Here is a 21795-nt window from a genome sequence, read left to right as displayed (position 1 = left end):
ATGCCAGAATTCGTCTGCATCAGAGATCTGATGTGGTTGGTTTCTGTTTTCAGAGTTTTTGGGTTTTTTTGTTTGTTTGTTTGAGTTTTCTGCTGCATTTGCTCTCAGAAGATGATGAGAGCGGATTTAGCTGCATTTATTTGCATTAGAGACAGCCTATAAATGGAGTCTATCTGCAGTTGGCTTTGTGACCAACTGCTTTGTGACCTGCAGTCAGTGAGGCCGCTCCTGGAGGGGTGGGGATGTCTCACTGCTGCCTGGCTACCGACCAATACAGCAGAGCTGTGACAGCATTTAAATACTGCATGCATCTTGCTATTCACAGCCTCCTCTCCCCTGCACCCTGCACTGGCTTTTCCCACCTAAGCGTGAGCAGGACGAGGCACTCAGACAGCACAGCTGGCAGCACGCGCTGTTCAACCAACGAGCCGCCCCTCTGCAGGGAAGCAGAGCAGCCCTGGCACGCAGCTCTCCATTCCTTTTCTTTTAATGCACTGCAGGAGACTGTTACAAGAGGTGGTTATCGCAGCAACAGAGGGTTTTCCCTTGCTGGTACTCAGAGAGAACCTGAACGCACTGTTACAGACGCCGACCTTCGTGGCAGTGCCTTCGTAAGCAGACACAAGGAGTCAGACAGGACAGAAGCAGCTGCAGCTGGAGGTGGCCTAACAGGCAGCCCTCAGGGCGACGCGGGGTGCCTGCTGAGCAGGTGTGCCTCTCTTCAAAGATGAGTGCAGGGCCTTTGATTTTTTTTTTTTTTTCATTTTTATGTTTGGAAGATCCTAATGGGAGGAAAAGGCATTTTCTCTGCAGCAGGTCTGCTGGCTTAGCGTGGTGGTGATTGGAGTCACTTTTATTGCCCTGCCTGAAAGGAACCTGGGAGCCTCTGAGCACTCTTCAGAGAGTGATTGTCCCTCTCCAAAAGCCCCCATAAAATGAGTCAGATCGCCTTTTAAACTTAAAGGATACGCTTGAGACCATCAGCTCTGCTTAGGAGCTGCTGCCCTCACCCATTAAGATAAAAATAAATGGAATCTATTTTGGGAGGAGGAAAGTGGGAAGCAGCCCAAACATCAGTGAGACAGTGCCAGTGTGTGCCGAAGACGAGTGGTGCTCTGGTTTTGTTTATTTGGCTTGGTTTTTTTTGGAACTTTCTTTTGTCTTATGCATTTTCTAACTCAAAACCTGCAGTCTCTTTGACTTGCCACAACCGGCTGCTGCTGAGCAACCCAGTAACACGTTTAGACAAGAACTCTTCTGAAAACGCCTTGTATTTCTCAGGAAAGCTTAAAGAAAGGCGGGGGGGATCAGTATGGAGTTCAAGCCTGTTCAATCAGTGAAGCCAAGTTCAATCAGTATGGAACTCAAGCCTGTAGTCAGAACACCGAGCAATGGAAATGCAATGGCTTTGGTCTGTGCATGAGCAGGTTACATAGAGTGAGCATCTGAAAGCAGCCCAGAGAAGAGGGAGAGCAGACTGCTTATTTAGTAGAGAGTGGGGAAAAAGTGCAAAATGATCTCCTTGAACTGAAGGCCAAATACAGACAGAGACAAGAAGCAAAGAAAAACAAGAGTTGATCCAGAAACCTCGCAAACTCTGCGTGTCAGTGTATGTTCTGAAGGCCCAGGGGAGCCAGACCTGGGGTTAGCAACATCTCTTAGTTGGGATCTGAGCATCACCGACAGCAATGGCAGCACCTGGGGATGAGGGCAGCACTGCCCAGGCCAGGAAAGCTGAGTGCCACAACACGGCGCCTCTGTCCTGCAAGGCAAAGCAGCATCCCCCAGAGACACTGCACGCGAGCTGTGACCGTCTGCACAGATAATAACAGCTACAGAACAAATCCTATCTCTCTCTGTGGGAGAGAACAGCGCAGGGCTTGGACTGGAGTGCAATGCAGGCAAGAGGCTGGGCGATGGCTTTCCTTACATGCAATGGAATGATGAGAATATCTTTTTAAGACCGCTGCTAGGAAGCTTTGGGTTTGCTCATCTGTCCATGGAACAGTGTTTCCCTGGACAAAACGTTTTCTTTTTTGTTCCACTGAGGTCTGAGATACGGTAGTATTTAGTGGAAGCAAAGCCCACCCCTGCCTGCTATCTCTGCGTGGATCTCTGCCTGAGTTATCCCAGAAGGGAACAGATTTGTTCCACGTAAGATAACTAGCTGAACTTAAATTGATATTTTTGCCTTTTTCTGTGTTGCATCCAGCAAAGCTAATGGCACCAGGAGAGCTAGCAGAACAACAGGAAGTTGTTTGCACGTACTGTTTTGGCCTGAATATATCCAAAAATGGGATGGAAAACTGAGCTATTGGGCTGCAGTGGGCACAGCCGCTGTGTTAGCGGGCACAGCAAATCCTGGCTCTGAGGTTTTTATTGTTGTTTTTTAATCCCCTAAAGGACCAATCCTGTTTCATTCTTGACTATTGCTGAGATTCCTGCTATCCTCTGATCCCTGAACATGTAGAACAGCACCTCTCTTTCACTAATCTGCTCAGGAAAGCCATAAAGATCCAATTACAAAGGAACGTGGAGACAGTAAAAGAACCATCTTCTGATGTGCCTTAAAGGAACGTAACACAGAACACTAAACTTATCAGCAAAAAATAAAGGAGGATGTTTTACCTGCATGCTTATAAATGTAAACACCTTCAAATCAACATCTTGCTCACCGTTTGCAGATTGAGCGTGCCTTGAGAAACAGGATTCAAACAGGGAGGGGAAAAAAGAGAGGTAATTGAAGCAATTGCTGGGACGGGAGATGGGAAAATAAACATTGAGCTCTGCCAAGGGTGAGATGCAGAGAAAACTGCTCCAAGCATGCCGGGTGGGTCTGGTTTGTATTATCATTTCAGAACGTGACAAGTTTCTGTTAACAGGCTACTACATTTCTTCTCATCTCCCCTGTCTTTGTGTACACAAGAAGCAATTTCAGCCATTGCTGCTGCTTTCCACTGTGTGTTTATTTTCATCCAGACCTGCCCATAAACTTGTGTCCCAACTCATTTTAGAAACAAAAAAAGAAAACCAAACCCAACCCTGCTTATTGGAGGGGAGGTGATCTTTGGACATGCAGTCACACTGCATGCCAAATATAAGGGGAAGCAGATGGAGGAAAATTAATCCTCCCCATCAGATGCGCGATGTTCTGTAACATTTAACCTCTGTCACAGAAATAGAGCAACACTTTTTCAGCTTTTTCCCTTTAACTGCAGAGGCTGACCTAGAACAGAGCTACTCTGTGTCATTCACAAGTCCAAAGAAGGGTACTTAGCCTGAGTCTAGCTGCTTTTTGTCCTACAGCTGCCTGCTCTGGAAGAGGAGATGCAGCTCCCCCAGGCTCTCTCTGAGCAGAGCACAACAGGGCCTGCCAGGGAGCTACTCATGGCTTCAGGCACTGGACAGAAAATCCAACCACATAAGTGTACTTATGGTGGAATTGGGTACGTTTTTGTAAGAAACCTGTCCTCCTACAGCACTGAGCATATTACGTGAGCTTTTAAATACAGGTGCCTTCAACTCTCGCCCTTTTTCTCATGCACATAAAATACACACTACGGTGTTCAGCCGCTCAACTGCTGAATTATGTTTATCATTCTTAATTGATCTTTTTGGTGTTATTTCTGAACTGCCTCCTTTACAAAGAGTCAAGACTCTACCTTTAAGAAGTATCCAAATAGCTCAAGGAACCAAATAACAAAGACTGATTTAACATCCCCCTTTTCCCTCACACTGAGCTTGGCACTAAAACAACAGCAGTTGGCACCTGGAGGTCGCACTGGCCAATACAAAAGCATTACAGTTCAAAACAACTACATCAGAAAAGATCATTCAAAGACAGTTTGCATTCGGGTCATAACAGGACATCTCTGGACCACAATAAGGTGATCCAAAACAATCATCAGTGCCAACAGCACAGATAAGTTTTTTTTACATGGAACTATTTTACTGCCTAATGCACCATTTCCATTTTACTGTACACTAAATTAAAATGCTCAGACCTCAGAAGGTGGCTGAGAAATCACATGCAGGACATTTAAATTTGCACTTAGTATACATAATTACTTGTAGAAAAGTGTTATTTTCCCTTTGAAATTATTCACAAACCAGAAAGGTGAGGACAAGCTGGTGTGACTACCTGGAGAGCAAGTCACTGGTAAAGCAGAAGGGAAATGACACCCTGACCTGTCTGCCCCTCTGACTTTTAAATCCCTGTTTTTTGTGAAAACACAAAAGCAACCTCTGCACTAATTCTCAGCCCTCCCAAGAACAAAGCTATGGCAAGAAGCTTTTCACCCATTTCTGCAGCTTTTAATAGTTGCAGTGGAGAATCCACAGTTCAAGGACAAATATTTCCAAACACAACGCAGATGCTGCATGCCAGCAGAGTGTACTGATATGTAACCATCACTTTCACACCATGTAACACGACTCAGGAGGTTATAAGGATAAGATGTATATTGTTATGAAACAAAACCAAACAACTTAGATCTCTGCAGCTGAAGTGTGCACTGACACCTGCAGAAACATAATGAGAATTTTAAAGCTCCATAATCAGCTTCTCCTGAACTTGTAATTACAACACCTAGATGGTTTTTAAGACCTTTACATTAATTTAATCAAAACTGTACAAAATGATTTTTACATGCCAAAATACTCAGTAAGAACTGATCAAAAACTATTTCTCCTTTTAAAGCCATGTGACGGGCAAGCCCTTTTACAAATAAAAGTTAGGCTTCAATAGCTGTACAAATTTATAGGCAACAATTACTGCTATACATTAACAGTGACACCTACTGATCACTTCTTCATTGTAGTTAGTTTTATTGAATTAGTTAAGTCTGTATGTGTAGCCAAATGAACCTGGAACTTCTGGAATTACAGCCAGCATCAGATCTTTTCTCTTCCAATCAAGAATTTAGAGTGTATGTTTTTTTAAATGCATTTATACACTTATGTACATATATATTTGTGACTGTATATATACATACAAATATAACATTGTTTTAAGTACTAGACTGCTCAAGTCTACTGAAAGAATTTCTCACCAGCCTCTGTGGTGCACAGATCTCTGCCATTTCTGGCATTTCCTAGCTGCATTGAATAGAATTGTCTACAGACTTGTAAACAAGCATGGAAAAAAGAAAAAAAGTTCTGGGTATTGGAATGATCTTTAGCACAACTACTGTCCAAGAAAAGAGGCCATGGGATCATCAGGTCTCTGACGTTTCATTCTGTAAGCTTCCATTTCCTCTTCTGTTGGCTCCCTGGTCTCGTATACGCTGTTGTATGGTCTCTTCCTCTCATCCAACTGCATAATTTCTTTAACTTGTAGGAGACGAGCCTCTTCTGCATTTAATGCCTGAAATGGAAGAAAAAAAAAGGCAATGAATTAAAAAGAAATAATAAAACAAACCAACAAAATGTTACACCAAATCCTAGTATAACAAAGATGGAGCAGGCGGAATGCTGGGATAAGCAATGCACACATGCCTAGCCACCTACAGCATACTTTGTGTGCTGTTTAATGCTCATTTTTTAGTCTTTACCACAAGACAATGGTAAATTGGTATTTTGCAAACAAGATACTCCTTTCCAATTGCCAAAATCAAGTAAGAAACTCCTGGGTTCTACCTAAAAAGTAATCACGATCCTGGAAGTACAAAAACATGCCATCTTAGGGGGTTGTTTTGTCTTTTTTTTCCAGTTAGGGTGTAATCTTATAGATGAATATGCCTTTTGAAATACAAATTCTTCAGTTCCTCCAACTACTACGATGATATTAGAAAAGCAAAAAACCCTACTTTTTTTTTTTAATTAACTATTATTTAGTGTTAATTTGCTTTGGACACCCAAGGACATGGTGCTGTGCTTGCACAGGGTCCATTCAGCAGTGGACAGGATAGCTTATGGATGTATTTATTTTGTTAGCTGTGAGTTGGTGCCTAACCATGAGATTAAAAACTGCTATGTTGAGCATTGACAATGCTTCTGATCTCTGCAACTTGCTTTAATACTCGAACTGCTGTGTTCTGTGATGTCTTTTATATATCTGCGTAAGTAATAGGTGACCAGGAAGGAAGTATTCTGTATCTTCTAAACTAAGTCTTCCAAAGCTATCTGCTGCATGTTTGCCTGAGAAACAGGAAATAACAGCGATGTACTATAGAACATATAACAGCATTCTGAATTTGCTTTGGCTCAAAATTAACATGAACAGTCCACAAAATTCTACTGCAGAAGTATTACAGACTTCATAAACCTGATGTAGAATGCATCTGAAGCTCTTTTTGCCACAAAAAAAAAATCGTGTTTTTGAATGTACCTTTTTAAGTTTTTCTTGCTTCTTTTTCTCCTCACCCTCACTGTCTGAATTTGAGCTCTTCTTGTGTTTCTTCTTTTTCTTCTCCTTCTGTTTCTCTTGGTGGATCTACAAGGTAGAAAAATAGCAGCAGTAAGATTCAGTAAACAGTTGTAATGTTCAAGCCATTAAATCCCAACTGTCTACTACCAATACCGAGAGCTTAGTTTTTAATAGAGATATAAATGATATAATAATTACACTCGATAACTTCCAGACTTACTGAAATGACTTAAATAATTTTGTAGTTACACATGCTTTTGGGTTGCTTAAAGCGATGAAGAAAAATATCTCCCCTAGAAAGGGAGACAACCCACCTCCATCAGTGTCTTTGGTTTTGTCATGTGCTCCTCCTCCCTGGGTTGCTCCTCTAGTAAATTTGCTTCAGCATTCTGTACAGCATACAAAAGAAAGGATATCCATTTACAAAGCATGTTTGAAAGCAGAAGGACAACTTTAGAAAAAGCAAAATCATCTAAGGCTTACAGAAATGAATGCTTTCCAACTCTTTTGAAGTAACAAAAGGAGAATATACTTACAGCAATTTCTTTCCCAGCTTCTCCTGTACAGTATGAGAACTTGACAAATGAGTGGCAGCATTTGTAACCCCACTTGCCTTCTTTCCAGTAGGAACCCCAAATGCACTGCAAGAAAAGATGACAGAACGATCATAATGACACTCCCCTAAGAGGCAGGATGCAATTTATTCCTGCCATTATTTCCTGATGAGTAACCTATTCAAACAGCCCACAGGGGGGAAGTTATGAGAAATTAGCAATTTTACATTAGCCTTACAGGTATAATCTAAAAATAAACAAACAACAAGACAGGATGTGGCCAACTCATTCACATCAAAGGGGAACACAGTAACTTCCTCTTCAGTTTAAGATGGTCATCACAACTCTTAAAATTCATGCTGTAATAGTGAGAGGTCAAAATTCCTCCTTTCCTCCTTTGTAGAAGGAGGAATTTTATATACTGTTTTATATTGTGCTGCATCTACTATATGTCATTCCCTTCCAAAGAGAAGGGTTTTTTTGTTTCCTTAAACTAGGTACTTACTGTATGGTTGTTAATCTTCACATCTTCCTCATATTTAGAGCAAGCAATAGCCTTCTCTTGTCCTTTGATCACTGTTCCATGTCTAGAATATTCTACGTAATCTTCTGTTTGAGCTAGCAGCAATTCAGCTGGTGGGGCATCTAGATGTTCTTGTCCTCCATACTATAATGCAAGAAGAAATTACTGTGAGAGTTCTGAAGAAAACCTATATAGTTAAGCATACATTCCAAGAATGTCACCTTCGGTGCCTTCTCTATTCATAGTACATAAATCCAGAAATACAACACTAAAGGCTAAGAGAAATGCATCTCCTATGGCCACTGATGTTTACTTTTATTCCTGGAGGACTACAGCAGCAGATTTCCTTATGTTAAAGATGTTTCAAGCAGGAAAACTTTTCAGATCAAAGGCTGGAAGTACAACCTTAGTATAACCAAAGCACATTTCCCCCCCCCCCCACTCCACACTTTCACATTGGCAAAGTCAGAACCTACATGGATTATTGAATTCTTCATCAGTTGGCCAAGAAAACAATAGCAAAATATAAAAGATTTTTTTTTTTTTTTTAAGACTTCACCTAAAACTACATTCTGAAAATTCTGCTTGTCAAGAGAAGAAAAAATTAAAGGAAGCTTTGTGATGCAGCTGCTGGGGTATTATTATTATTATTATTTTTTTTTTACAGGATTCCAATAGATTAGATAGTGTATATAAATCTTTTAATTTACATATCGTGAAGGTCATTAGAACAGCTGTTGTGTTTTCACATAACATTATGTATTTGTTCCCTAAGAACCAGAATTCAAACTCAACAGAATTCTAACCAAATAAAACCAAATGTGTATTACCTTCTCTAGGATGCTTTCTTTCTGCTGTGCCTTGAAGTCTTCCTTCTTCACTTTGAAGGACTTATAGAGCAGCTCTAATTTTGTAGGGTCTGCTTGAAGATGAACTTCAGAGCCTTTGTCATAAGCCTCCCAAGCAAACACTGTATACAAAAGAGGCATCACTCAGTGTTTACTTTCAAACTAAGGTACTCATTCAAATTTCAATCTTCAATTTTGTAGTAATTTGAAAGAAAACCTCAATCTAAGAAAGACTTTTCTTTTGCAGAAGAGCAGTGTTAACTTAAGTCCTTTAAGTCTATTCCTTAAAAACAGCTAACCAAGAAACAAAACCCAACACAAAAAGCCCAGTAAATCACAGAAAACCAGAAACCACTCACATTGAGTCTGTGCCATTGAAATGGTATCTCCAGTGTAACGAACAAAGTTGTCACCTGCATAACCAACCCTGCAAAAGAGAAAAATATTATTTTTAGCATGCAGTTTATGTGACTGTCTTTTAAAAGCAGCCATGCAACACTACCAGGAAAATAAACTTCTCTGTGCCCTGAGTTACAAGCAGAGGGGGAGAAGGGAGCACTCAGCTCAATACATGAAATCAAAGCCTAGGCTCCCAGCAGTCATAAAAGTATTGGGGAACATTTCAGAATATCCAATGCCTACATTTATTGGGTACATTTTGTGACACTTTCTTGGAGCTCCACCTAAGACACCGTGAGTCATGTTTGGGTGTCACTGCGTGAACGGCAGGTGATATTCAAGCAGCAATTCTCAGCATTTGGATTTATTAATCTTTCCTGCTCAGCTTCAGTGCATTTCAGTGATTTTAAGCCTGGTAAGAGCTTTACTGCCCTTGGTTACCTTTTGCTCACCTCTTTGTAGAGGTTCACAAACTGTAGCTGGAACACAGGTTGACAAATCAAATTATGTTAACAATTCAGTTTTCATCTCCCCACAACCACCCTGCAAAGCTTCCAGTCTGCAATACTGTAGCAGAAACACAGATTCAATAAAGGTCAAATTATGACTGGGAAGAAGCAGCACTTGCATCTGAAATAAAACTGACTAGCTTCACTCTATCTGGGGGCAAGGAGAGGTACAAAGAGCATTATTTGCTGTCATTTAGCCACTGCCATCCTATTTCAGGCAGCAAGCTAATCCAATTACTGTACCCTGAATTAGTGTTTCTACTTGCAATCTGTCTACTTTGTATGTCCACAGCACCACACGGGTCAAGGCAGGGTCACAGCTCAAGTGCTTGACTCAGGTTTTAGGTGAGAGAGCATTATGTGCAACCAAGAGCGCTCCTACAGTACTCTTTAATCAAGTGATCTACCTAGACAACAATAAAACATTCAGACTTTTTCTGTGCAGGTTCTAGGAATACACAGGGAGTTTTTGTACCTGATTCTGGCACTTAGTCAGGGAACAGACACTCCATGCTAGAGGTCTGCTGTGCTGAATGCCTCCCAGCAAACAAGGGAGAAAGTCTTAGATTTGGTTACTCAAATACTATGAAATGCATAAGCATCATCACTGTTCATAAACACCATTTCTAGAGAAAAGAGAGCGCTCTAATCCTTGCTCTATATCAGATTAGTAAATGACAGTTCACGTACCTCTGAAGATCTAAGACCACTATCAAAAAAATACTACTTCTATATACTAAACCACTAAGTTAATAAATAGAATATCTTCCACATGTTTACTGTAAAACATTATTGAAAGACCCCTCCTCCTGCAACTGACCAGAGATATTAATTAATAACATGACATACGGATTCAAAATAAAATACAGAACTATTAAAGCCATCTCATTTTTAACAGAGTTTTGTTGGATGCACCAGCATGACTCCATTTCAACTTACTCATCTGGATTCTTGCCTGTATTGGCATATGGATTTTCCCTCATTGCTCTCGTTTTGGGATCATAATAAGCGGAGTTTGGATCTAGGTTCCTCAGGTACTAGGGGAAGAACACAACACATAAGGTATTTTATTAACATTTTTGTTTTTCAAAGAACTGAAATTACTGCTGATGCCTCAACTTAAGACATTTTAAAAGGACAGTATCCTTGAAAAAGTCCCAACATAAGCTGGAGGTGAGCTGAGAACTGACCTTAACTTCCAAACACAGGGACCCACACTCAAACTCAGTGGTGACAGAGCGTTCCACTTTTAAAATCAACTAATATGACGAAAAAAAAGAACAACTGTAAAGTATTCTTTACTCACTTTTGCAATATCTTCCCGAATACGTAAATTCCGAACTGTGATACGTCTTTTAGAGTCAAAGTTCTGCCCAGGCATATCAATATCATCTGCATATTTATCTTCATCTTCATCTTCACTGTTATGATCTCTTTCCTGAGAACAGAGATGGACAACTTTTAGTTAGAGGCAGTCATTCACTCTACAGACAAGTATAAGGATCTGATTTTAGTGGTTTCATTAGAAATGGGCTTAAGTGTGCTTATGGATCATGCAGTTACATTCATCATTCCAGAAATACTCATCAAGGATTTCCACTTCCTCCAGTTAGAAAACTGTAACTGTGATGATATAAAGTTACAAAAGCTACCCTGCACAAATCATACCGTGCCTTAAGAAGCAGTTACTTGCTGACACCTTTAAGGTTTGACAACACACAGGAGTTAAAAAAAACACAAAATAAAACAACAATTAATTAAAAAACCCTTGATGAAAGAAGAACAGGCAGCCAGTGACGCAAACCCAACTCTGAAACCCTTATGCCACCCTTGTTTTGCTGTTTCACTAACTACAGGTCCTTTTTTCTGCCCATGGTGTGATGCAGTGGGTATTCATCTTACTGTCTGTGAATTTGGTTCCTCTTCTCCCCACTGGTGTCTTGGGGAGTTCTGCAGCAAACAAAGAGCACATCAGCAGAGAAGATAAGATAGTGCAGAGAGGAAAGGCGGCAGGCAGATCAAGACAAAACAAAGCAAGACTCTGATGCTGGATACAAAAATACAGTGTACTTGTGGCACAAAATGCACAGAGATCACTACAAGTTGAATATCCTAGGGAAGAGCTCATAACACAAGTTATGGACCTTGTCATTGAAATACCAACTGAATTTCTAGGATTTGCCATTCTTGCAAAGGCTCAGCACTGTCACTATCACCTACAGCTTGTTGTACATTTAGAGTAAAATAGGTTTGAGTATTTCACATCATGCAAATAAATCCAAGATTAATTTCTGAAAAATTAAAAAAATATTAAAAAGATAGGTATGCATGCATTTAATTAGCACTGACGAGAATACTGAGCTCGAATCAGAACACAGAATTCAATCTGGAGAAACAAAACCCAATTTTTTTATTCATCTGCTTAGCCTTTAACTTCAAATGTTATTCTGCACTGAATACAGACAAAAAAAAGAAAAAAACACAACAGCTTTTATCTGGAAGGTCAGAACACTGAATTTTGTCCTGGGTCAGAGATTGGTTCACTCTACCACATGGTGACAAAATGCAGGGTGACAACCTCTGGAAAATGGATTTCCGATTGTACAGCATCTATTGCTCAATGCCTTCTGTCTTAAAATACCAATTAAAACATTATTTTGACTATGTTTTCTCCACGTTAGAAACCTGGAATTAAAACTCAGAAATTGAGCTTAGAAAAAAAATACACATGCCTTTAAAATTAGAATTTTGTATCAAATATTATCAAAAGCATTGCCTGTAATACAAGAGGAAACTGCAGAAGTGGAAGATGCAGACTTTGCACTGTTACAGTCCAGAGGGAAATATCTATGCTCAGCCTTCACGTAATCAGAGACACAGCGAACAGTCATAGCAATGACTGAAGAAACAAGCCTGGTTCTAGGATAAAGAAGATACCTTCCTACCCCCATTTATACTAACCATAATAAAACAATCCACACAATGATCACTACTTCAATATTAGACAAAACAATCTTTAAATTTAAAAAAACCCAACATGCATCTCAGGGTATGAGCAGAACTACTATATGAAAGAAGAGCTTTCTGATCTAAAATACCACATCATTAATTTTATAAGGTTAATAATCAGAAGGAAGTTTTGTCCAACAGCGAAATACAAAGTCACTCATTTGAAAGAAGGTACTCTGAATTCTTGTACACGACACACAACCAGCTGGTACTACAAAGAACTTGATATTTTGCAGGGTATAAAAAGCAACAGAAAACTGTGTATAGAGAGTAAACGCAGCTGAGAGCAGAAATCACCTGTTTGGTTTTTATTTAGCCTAAACAAAAGTAAATTGTTCAGTGTACTTACCACTTGTTCCAGCTTTCCTGATGCTAACTCTTCCTGAAGCTTCTGGGCTTTCAGCGTACGCTTGGCCTGCATATCATGCAAATGCATTTGTTTTAACATTCCCTTTTAATAGCAAGCATGGAGTAATATCATACGCATTTATTGTGATCACTGCCATTTAAAAATCTATTATTACAAGAAAACGGGCTTCCAGTTCTCTGGGTGCTTATAAAAAATAATTAAAAAAGTATTAGCAGCCTGAAGTTGAAAGAAATCTCCTCTATGCTTCAGACTCATCACACTGTTTTTAGAGCCCCAAGGAAAGGAAATGGTACATAACTAACCATTTCACTGTTTTACAGTATACTGTTAGAAAAGCAAGCTCATGCAGCTGTACTTGTTGCTATGTGCAAACTAATTAAAGAAATACAGCATATTTTAGTTCAGTAGTGTTTGAGGACTAATGTGGTTTACCATAGTGTTCTCATAACATAGTCAGGAATTTCAGTGGCTCAGGTAACTCATTGGGAGATAGCGTAAGCATTTAGAATTCGTGCAAGAATCGTGACATTTTAGCAAGTAAATGATATTTTAAAGCAGCACAAAGTAAGTTTTTATGTGTATGACATCACAGAGCCACAGAGACATGTACCAATAGCCACTGTTCTACAACAGTAACAAAAAGGACTCTAGATAGTAAGCATAGCTTAGAAATTCTTTATTGCCTACAAATTAATCTGCACCTTGGCCGGTACATTACAGGGCTTGTCTAGCAAATGCAAGCAATTAGGAGAGTCAGTATGGCAGAGCCATACTCAGATCTGAATTTCTCTAGTTCTAGTGAAGCCTGCTACCACAGCATGCACCTGTTTTTCCATTACTGATACAACACAGGGTCTAACAGCAGCAGTGTGCAAACAAACATTCCTCCTCACAGTGAACCCAAACACTACATCTTTCCCCAGTGAACTGTAACACCTACATACCAAGTCAACCTTGGCATATTCCTCTACAATCTTCATGTGCTCCTCTGGGTTATAACCATTCCAGCGATCCCGCTTTCCATCGTAATCAAACATCAGCTGAGGCTGCACATGTTCATCTGGTGCAATATTCATGCCTGTGTACTTTGCTCCAACTTTCCTGGGTCTCTGGAAGCAAAATACATACAAAAAGGTCGGATCAGTCGATCCAATTGAAACATACAGAGATACCACTCTTTAAAAATGGGATCAGAGCTCTTGTAAAGCCAGTTAAGCTTAGCATGATAAGCCTCTGACTTGTAAATAAACGCAAGTAGTTCAGTTCTGTATTTCAAAATAACTGCAACTGATTCCAAAGAACCCCATTTCTAACTCTAACGTTTTCTAACTCAGTTTTAGACAATAAAGAAAGCAAGTAAAATAATCTTTGAGGACTGCTCCTGGCTGACAAGAAACAGAAAGATGTGCACACCAGCACTTGAACTGAAGTACACTAACACAAGGAACTAAATGTCAGACGTTTCTGACTTTCACTGCAGTGTTTATCACAAGCAGAATTAAATGGTGATTACTTTTCTCTTTGTTTTGCTCTTTATTTTCCCTACAAAGCAACTGCTTTAGATAACTTCAAGCAGCATTTTAATACCTGTAGTCTTTTCCAAAGTAACTGTGATTTTACCTATACCCAGGCATTTTTCACTAAATTCACATTCACTTTTGAACCATTAAGATATCAACAGCATCAAGTTTACCTCCATGCAGTCCTTCTTTTTATGTGTCAGCGCACCACAGTTCTCACAAGCTCCTTTCCGATATCTGGTAGCTATAGAGTGCTAAATAGCAAAAGAACACAGCATTAAACAGACCTGCAGAAAGATTCATATATATATTTCCACCAACTGCTGTATTTGTTTTTCTAACACAACTAAACCACACGTGCTCCAACCAAACTCAAAAGCCCATTTTGGTGATTATCAAACACCAGGTAATGCTTGCTAAGTGCACATATCCAGTTCCTCTCACCCTCCAAAACACATAACCAGGAACTGCAGGGTGTCAATGGCTCTTATCTTATCGCACAGGAATAAACAAAAGCTTTGTTTTAGCACAAATCATCCCCATACCTCTTTCACTCCCCGTTTGTACCAGTCTCCTGAGGAGCTGTACTGCTTCTGCTTCTCTGGCTGAGGCCTCTGATGCTTTAGGGTTGGTCTTTTGGAAGGATCTATGTACCACGGGACTGAAGATATGTACTGAGGAATGTGAGGATTGATATCCCTGTAAAAGGCATTATGAAATCGATACGTGGCACAGGAAAACACACCACACAATTTAGCTTAACAAATAACTCTTACGTTAAGCTCAGCTTCACAACTCTGTAACCAGGTGAACATAAGCCTGCTTCACAAACAAAACTGTTAACTTCTGATGTATCTCTGTTCATAGAACTTACTTTCCTTCCTCATCCACCTCAGCAGGCGCATTCCCCAGCTTCCTCTGCTCCTCCAATTCCTTCTTTTTCCTCCAGTCCTCCCTCGTCATCTTCTTCGGCTCCTCCAGGCTCACATCGCCCGGCCCTCCCGAAGGAGCTGCGTTTACCGCCGTCCCAGACGCCATTTTACTTCCCCCTGAAACACTAAAAAACCGCACACGTTCCGACCCGGCCCGACCCCACGAGGCTCTCCTCAGGTACCCCTCACAGCCCGGAGCCGCCACCCAGCCGCCCCCGGCACAACAACCACTCAACACCCACACAAAACCCACCCGACAGCGCACCGCCAAGGCCTGTTTACCCACCAGGCCGCGCCGCCGCCCCACAATGCCCCGCGGCCCGGAGCCCCGCCCCTTAAAGGCGCCGTGTCCCCTGCGGAACCGTCGCGTAGTCACCATGGCAACGAGGCACCGGAACGCGGTAGTCTCGCCGCTGCCCCGGAGCCGCTGAGCCAATCGGATACCTGAGCGTTAATTGAAACGGCCAATGGGAGGAGCGGACGGAGATACCGAGGCTGGTGGCGGGAGGGCAGTATCTGTACTTGTCTCTGTTTGTGCTCTGAGGCGCTCTTGCCTGCTCTTCTCCGTGCTATCCTCGCTCTCCCGGGCCGGCTCTCGCCGCGGGTAAGTGTGCGGCTTTCTACAGGCAGTTCTTTCTTGGCTGCTGAGCGATCCTTCTGCCTTGAGGGAAAGCACGGCCGGGCCGGCGAGGAGCTGCTCGGCCGCCCAGAGCGGTGCGCGGTGCCCACCCGGGCTGCACAGCGTTAGCGCAGCGACGCGCCGCTGTCCGCAGCGGGCCGTGCTGGGGGGAAGAGGCCTTGTCTGTGCGGTGACTGCTGGCTGCTCGCGTTACAAGTTGGATCGGCAGCCTAGGCTTCCTGGAGTACGCAGCACTAAGCACTGTAGAGAAGTGAAGCAGCAAACCAAAGGTGTTAAGCCTTACCACGCAGGGTTGCAGTGAGACATAGAATCTTTCTCCAATCCACGTGAGCTCCGTGGGTCTGTGAGCTTACCGTGTGCATTAATGGATCCCGGTGCGATAGTCTCTAGCTAAACTGCTATGACACGAAGTATGGCTTTGCTTGATTCTCTTCTGGGAGCCAGCACATGGCAACTGTGTCATCACAGAATCATAGAATGGCTCGGGTGAGAAGGGACCTCAAGGGTCATCAGGCTCCAACCCCCGGCCGCAGGCAGAGCTGCCAACCTCCATATCTAATACTAGACCAGGCTGCCCAGGGCCCCATCCAACCTGGCATCATTCCCAGCATACTTCAAACATTTGCTGTTTCTGTTAGCAAGAGCTGCCTAGATTTTTCTGTGTGCCTTTCCAGGGTGTTCTCATCAACCCAGAGATGACAACTCTGATCTTTGTGGATAAGGAGAATGATGAAGTTGGTGCTACTAAGAACCAGTTAAGACGCCTTTCAGTACCGTGTAGGTATATGCTCCATGGAGGCAGTGTGGAATGGAGTACAGTGCACACCCTGGATTTGTTAATCACTGTTCTGAACAGAAATAGCAAAACAGCTTAAGTAAATAAATAATAAAACTGAGTTTATCAACTATTACAAATGTGGGAATCGCCTGTCTTTTGTCACAGACAGGGCTTATACTTTTGAGTTGTAAGTGGAGAACAACAACTAGCTTTCTAGCACATGCACTTCATCAGAAGCAAGCTTTAGGGTTGACATGGTGCTAAAGTTTGCCTTTCCCTCCTGTCTGCAGCAAAAGTCCTATCAGAAAGAGCGCAAGTCAATACTCCACTTCCAAAAAAACCAATCAGAACTCCCGCCACATCTTGCTCTGTCAGAAAGGCTCTTGGAAATGTGAACAGAACTGTAGGAGTTACAAGCAAGAAGGAACAGATGAGAGAGAAAAATCAGCCTTGCAGTGCAAAGAAAGTGAGTACAACCCTTCTGTAATGGATGGGAATCAGAGGAATGCATGATGTACCCACAACAGCTTAGGGAACACACAAGGGCGAAGAAGTGACTCTAGACAAAATATTGGCTGGGTTACTGTCTTGTTCATATTCTGTTTAGTGGGACTTTATTGTTATGAGCCTAAATATCACACTGCAGAGATTTGTTTTCACTGTGTATCATCATACAAGCTCAGCTGAAGCATTTTCTCTTTTGCGGCTTATTTGTATCAAAGGTGTTAGAATTCAGACATAGCTGGAGAGCCTGTATGGCAATTGCTCATGTCTTTTCTATGCTATACAGGTTTACAGGCACAAAAAGGGTACTACACTGAGAAAACATGATAGCACAAATAACGAGACCTCCTCATTTTAAGGTTGCTGAAAAGACTGTTGGATTAGAAAGCTGGGATGCAGTGGGTGATGAAGCTTACCCAGAAATAGAAAACCTGTTTCCCTCTGATCCTCTAGGTAAGAACTCTTCGGGTAATTATTGAAACCTAATTAGACTTTGATTAAGTTTTGATGCTGTAAGACTTTCACTGAGCTGTTGTGGTGAATAAGCTGGTATTACATTTCTCCAGAGTCCTTTCCTGAACATAAGGGCATTCAATATTTTTGAAACATCACCTTGTTCTTGTTTGAAGGTTTTAAACATACATACTGCTTGATATAGTTGACATAGCATAGAGATTAGAAGAATTTCTTAAAGCTCTTGCTTTATAATGACAGTTACATACGCTTCAGATAAGCATTAGCATACAAAACTTCACGGACACTAATAACTAACTGTAAATAAGCACTCCATAAGAAGGAACTGTTGGACTGAATTGTCCTGGAACTACTCCCATTTCACTTAATCAAGGACAACTTGCAGTTTGTCATGCTATTTTTTTGATGTTACTGAACTACAGTGTGTCTTTCCTAAACAGACTTGGAGAGTTTTGATGTTCCTGAAGAGCACAGATTAAGTAATATCAATCTGTGTGGTGTTCCTCTCATGATATACCCAAGTACTTTTGACAAACCTATGAGCATAACTTGTTCACCTGTAAAGCTTGAAGAGATGCCATGGGAGTCTGGTAAGTGGAAAACTAGCCTGAGTTTCAGTGCATACAGTGCTTGCTAGTGGTTTGGGAGGGAAGCGAGTTGGCTGCAGTAGTGAACAGCTATTGTTCTTGTAAGTACAAGAGCAGGACACTTGTCTCAAAGAGCTCTTGGTAGATAACTGAGCTGAATTTAACCGGTCAGCTCTACTGCCATGGGTAGTGGTCTCAAAGCTGCACTGCCATGTAACTTCCTGTAATGTATTGCTAACTCATTTGTTAGGAGGAATGGGCTTATACAAGCTAACAATACTTGACACAGCCATTCAAGAGGCTTATGCTAATCCACCAGCAGCTAGCTTGAATGTAAATTTCTGGATTTTATGAGTAACTAATCTGCTCTATTTCTAACTTTCAGACTTGCTACAATTACCTACTGACTTAATGTCTACGCTGGATGACATCATTGATATGCCACCTATGATCTATGAGTTTTAAAAGCATACTCTGAAGTTTCTATTGAATTTTGTGTTTATAATAAAGGTTAGTTTAACTTGTGAAATAAAACTTACCTTGCTTTTTTTCTTTCAGTAGAGCTAGTATGCTGCATGCCCAATATTTGGCATTTTACTATCTGACAGGCTGTTAAAACAAAGCTTAGTCTTGCTTAAAAGCTCATCTATAATTCAGTGTTCTGAACTATATCCAGATGTTAGTATATGAATCTTCAAGTCACAAGTACAGATTCAATTTCTTCTCACCATTGCTATTGTTCCAGTTCCTTTTTGTAATCATTTAAGACAAGTCAGGTTTAGAGGTGGCATGATTCATAGTTGCCTGCTGTACCACAGTGGATAAAACTTGGTTTGAGGTGTTTAATGAAGGCTGGAATATGGGGCCCAAGAAAGATATGCCCTGGAACATGTTCAGAGAAGGGCAACGAAACTGTGAGGGGTCTGGAGCACAAGTTCTAAGAGGAGCAGCTGAGTGAGCTGGGATTCTTCAGTGTGGAAAAGAGGAAGCTCAGGGGTGACCTAACCACTCTCTACAACTGCCTGAAGGGAGGCTGTGGTGAAGTGGGAGTCATCCTCTGCTCCCATGTAGCTAGCGATGGAATGAGAGGGAAGGGCCTCACGTTGCTTCAGGGGAGGTTCGGGTGGGACACTAGTGAATGCTTCTCCGAGAGAGTGGTCAGGTGCTGAAAATGTCTGCCTGGGGAGGTGGCGGAGTCACTGTCCCTAGAGATGTGCAAGAAACATTTAGATGTTGTAAGTGTAATGCTATAATGTGATGGAAAACACAGCAACGGTAGTGGGGTAGCAGAGTAACAAAACCACTGGATAAATGTAATCAGAGACTGTTCAGAGAACAGCTCTTACAGTGCTTCTCACAAGCAGGCCTAAGACTTCTTATGTTTTATTGAATCTTTAAAATGAACTCGGGGACCAGCAGCCTGTAGAAGCTTTCCTCAGAAATGTTAGGCAGCTTCTTACAGTCTTGTGGAGCGGAGCTGCCTGGGTTTTGCAGTGAGGTCGTCTGGGTGCTCCAGAATGCCACAGCTAAGAAGCAGCAAAAACAGCTTTCCGGCTCATGCTTAGACTGGTGCTTGAAGTAACAAGTAAATCGTTAACTGCACATTAACTAAAAGAACTCAGGCTAATTTGGTGCAGGTCAGGGACAGTTTTGGAGGTGTGCTTTGAACGTGTGATTTGAAGGTGTGATTTGAACGTGAATGTTTTCTCTTCGTGCTGTGCCCTGCTGTGCTGTCAAAGGTAGAGAAAGTCCTTTTCAAGACTAGAGAGGATAACAGGCCTCGGAATGTTTTAAGTCCTTAATGCTTTTTACTCACCAGAAGCAGATGAGCCTGAAGGTAGACAAGCCTTTTGGGAATTGTCCTGTTGCAAATCCTGACCTTTAATCAGGTTAGCTGTTTCTGAACTATCAGCCACCTAGAATAAAAACAGGCATTCATTCTGCTTTGCTCTCAAACTTGTTGGGGTTTTAGGCAGTGTTAAATACCATTGAATTATACAATAGCTGCTCTTTGTCTTTATGACTAGCTTCTTGCCTTTGGCTTGAAACTTCAAAAACTAATCAGAAGAATATCAGACTTAACAAAAACTCTGACCAGAATTTCCTTTAATCATATATCTCAGGTTTTTGATGATCCTTACTTCAGACTCAAGAAATATTAAAATTAGCATTGCCTTTTCAGCTGAAATCTAAGTTTGGGTATAATCTAACAGTCGCAGGACTTAAAGCAAAACTAGAAGAAAGTAAGGAAATGCATAGACCTCTAACTTTGTCTCTACCGGTTCATTTGAGCTGGGACAAGAGTCAAAACCCAATTGAAGCTGAAAAATGTCTGTAAGGCACTGAAACTGATCACACAGTGCCACCATGTGGCCTCCTATGCAGCCACGCAAGTTAAAACAAAAAACAGAAGTTATTTGGTACAATACAAAACACCGGGCAACATAGTACGAGATACTGCACGGCTGTGGCACTAAATCAACATAAATGCATAAATATAGGCTGTATCTGTTTGCATTCCACCTGTTTCATCTGGAGATATACCAGTATTTTGTGTTAGGGAGGTTTTTATAACAATCCCTCTCTATTGGTTCTTCTGACATATTCAGCAATCAAGAGCATACATTATTCTTCACATCTCCAGTAATTACACTTTTGTGCCATACACAAAGTGTATGCTCACGATGTCAAAACATTCAGAGCATGCTTGCTAGCTGTAAGATTTCATTTCGGTATGGATAGCATATGTCATGTTCATAAATGATAATCAGATGATTGAGACAGTCTTCCTGTTGCTGGTAAACTTTGCCCTCGAGCCTCCTCGGAGGCTTTTTTATTCTCATTGGATTCTCTGGCGAATGCAGGTCAGATCTGCCGCAAAGCTCTGCTCTGTAAACATTTGTCAGAAAGATCCGTTGGTTTTGGTTAGCTTTTCATTTTCCCCCTTTCAGGTACTTCTGAACTCAGTTGGTTGGGGTTAAAGGGAAATGCATGCTCTTGTGATTCTTGCAACTTGCATGAGAACCAAGCTGTGATGAGGTTCAATCATTGTCGATTGAGCTTCCTGTTTGCAGTGACTCAGTGAGATCACAGTCACAAAGGCACAGTCTCTTCTATCTGGAAAACATAAACTTTTAGGCATCTTTTGCTACTCTGAGGCTATGTAAGCCTACCAAATGCTGTTTTCTGAGATGCAGGCAGCCCGCCCTCTGGGAATTTAACACTGCTACCCGTTGTTTCAATTAGGGGCAAACACTTTCTTTGACTGGTAACCAAAAAACAATTTCCTGATCAGTTTTGCTGTTGATATATATATATACACATATAATTGCATATATTGTCAAGTGTTGCTTCTCTGAGGGGACAGTGTCAGGAATAGATACATCTTGAGCTCAAAGTAGTGACAGAGCATTACCCCATCAACAGAAGCCCTGTTTAAAACTGCTTGCCTTCTTTTGGTTCACTCGATCAGGTTTACACTTCCTGCCAAGGATGTAAATCCATGGCTAAGATATAAGTGTTTCTTGTCTTGTTCTCAGTCTGAGTGATCCTTAAAAGGCCAATGTAACCATGATGTGACTGGGAAATCTGGATTGAAATGAGGTACGTAGAACAGGTACGTTATTGGATGCTATCAGTCTATCAGATAGATATCTTTCTCAGCATCCTGATGGTAACAATCACTTTAAGTCCTTACCTGAATTTCTGCAAAGAGAACTGAGAGATTCACTTAAAATAATCCCTTAGCAGGCTGAGTAAAGTTACTGCAGTGCATGTCAAA

At 41.4% G+C, this 21795-nt stretch overlaps 2 protein-coding genes across 6 annotated transcripts; one reads left to right on the top strand and one right to left on the bottom strand.

Annotated features, from left to right (window-relative positions):
- Positions 1 to 4292: 4292 nt before the first annotated feature.
- On the bottom strand, positions 4293 to 15346 carry SLU7 (SLU7 homolog, splicing factor). Of its 4 annotated transcripts, none has more exons than XM_040646879.2 (16): positions 15285 to 15346; positions 14974 to 15156; positions 14645 to 14798; positions 14273 to 14353; positions 13524 to 13688; positions 12559 to 12624; positions 11103 to 11150; positions 10507 to 10638; positions 10140 to 10237; positions 8652 to 8719; positions 8275 to 8414; positions 7427 to 7588; positions 6904 to 7008; positions 6682 to 6756; positions 6329 to 6433; positions 4293 to 5365 (listed from the first exon to the last, which is right to left on the bottom strand). In XM_040646879.2, exons 2-16 carry the CDS (start codon positions 15135 to 15137, stop codon positions 5186 to 5188), a joined length of 1743 nt encoding a protein of 580 aa, XP_040502813.1. In that variant the 5' UTR covers positions 15138 to 15156; positions 15285 to 15346; the 3' UTR covers positions 4293 to 5185. The 4 variants fall into 4 exon arrangements, with proteins under 4 accessions (XP_040502813.1, XP_040502814.1, NP_001006146.2 ...); XM_040646880.2 differs by having other exon boundaries at positions 15318 to 15346; NM_001006146.2 differs by lacking the exon at positions 11103 to 11150.
- A 203-nt stretch (positions 15347 to 15549) lies between these two features.
- Positions 15550 to 18548, top strand: PTTG2 (pituitary tumor-transforming 2). Of its 2 annotated transcripts, NM_001277740.2 has the most exons (6): positions 15550 to 15635; positions 16346 to 16448; positions 16740 to 16915; positions 17313 to 17406; positions 17868 to 18017; positions 18400 to 18548. In NM_001277740.2, exons 2-6 carry the CDS (start codon positions 16367 to 16369, stop codon positions 18477 to 18479), a joined length of 582 nt encoding a protein of 193 aa, NP_001264669.2. In that variant the 5' UTR covers positions 15550 to 15635; positions 16346 to 16366; the 3' UTR covers positions 18480 to 18548. The 2 variants fall into 2 exon arrangements, with proteins under 2 accessions (NP_001264669.2, NP_001264670.2); NM_001277741.2 differs by lacking the exon at positions 16346 to 16448 and having other exon boundaries at positions 17240 to 17406.
- Positions 18549 to 21795: the final 3247 nt, after the last annotated feature.

This window comes from Gallus gallus, chromosome 13, assembly GCF_016699485.2.
Source record: "Gallus gallus isolate bGalGal1 chromosome 13, bGalGal1.mat.broiler.GRCg7b, whole genome shotgun sequence".
NCBI classification, from domain to species: Eukaryota; Metazoa; Chordata; class Aves; order Galliformes; family Phasianidae; genus Gallus; species Gallus gallus.
Note: the sequence above shows the minus strand (reverse complement) of the source record. Positions and strands in the feature narration are given on the sequence as shown.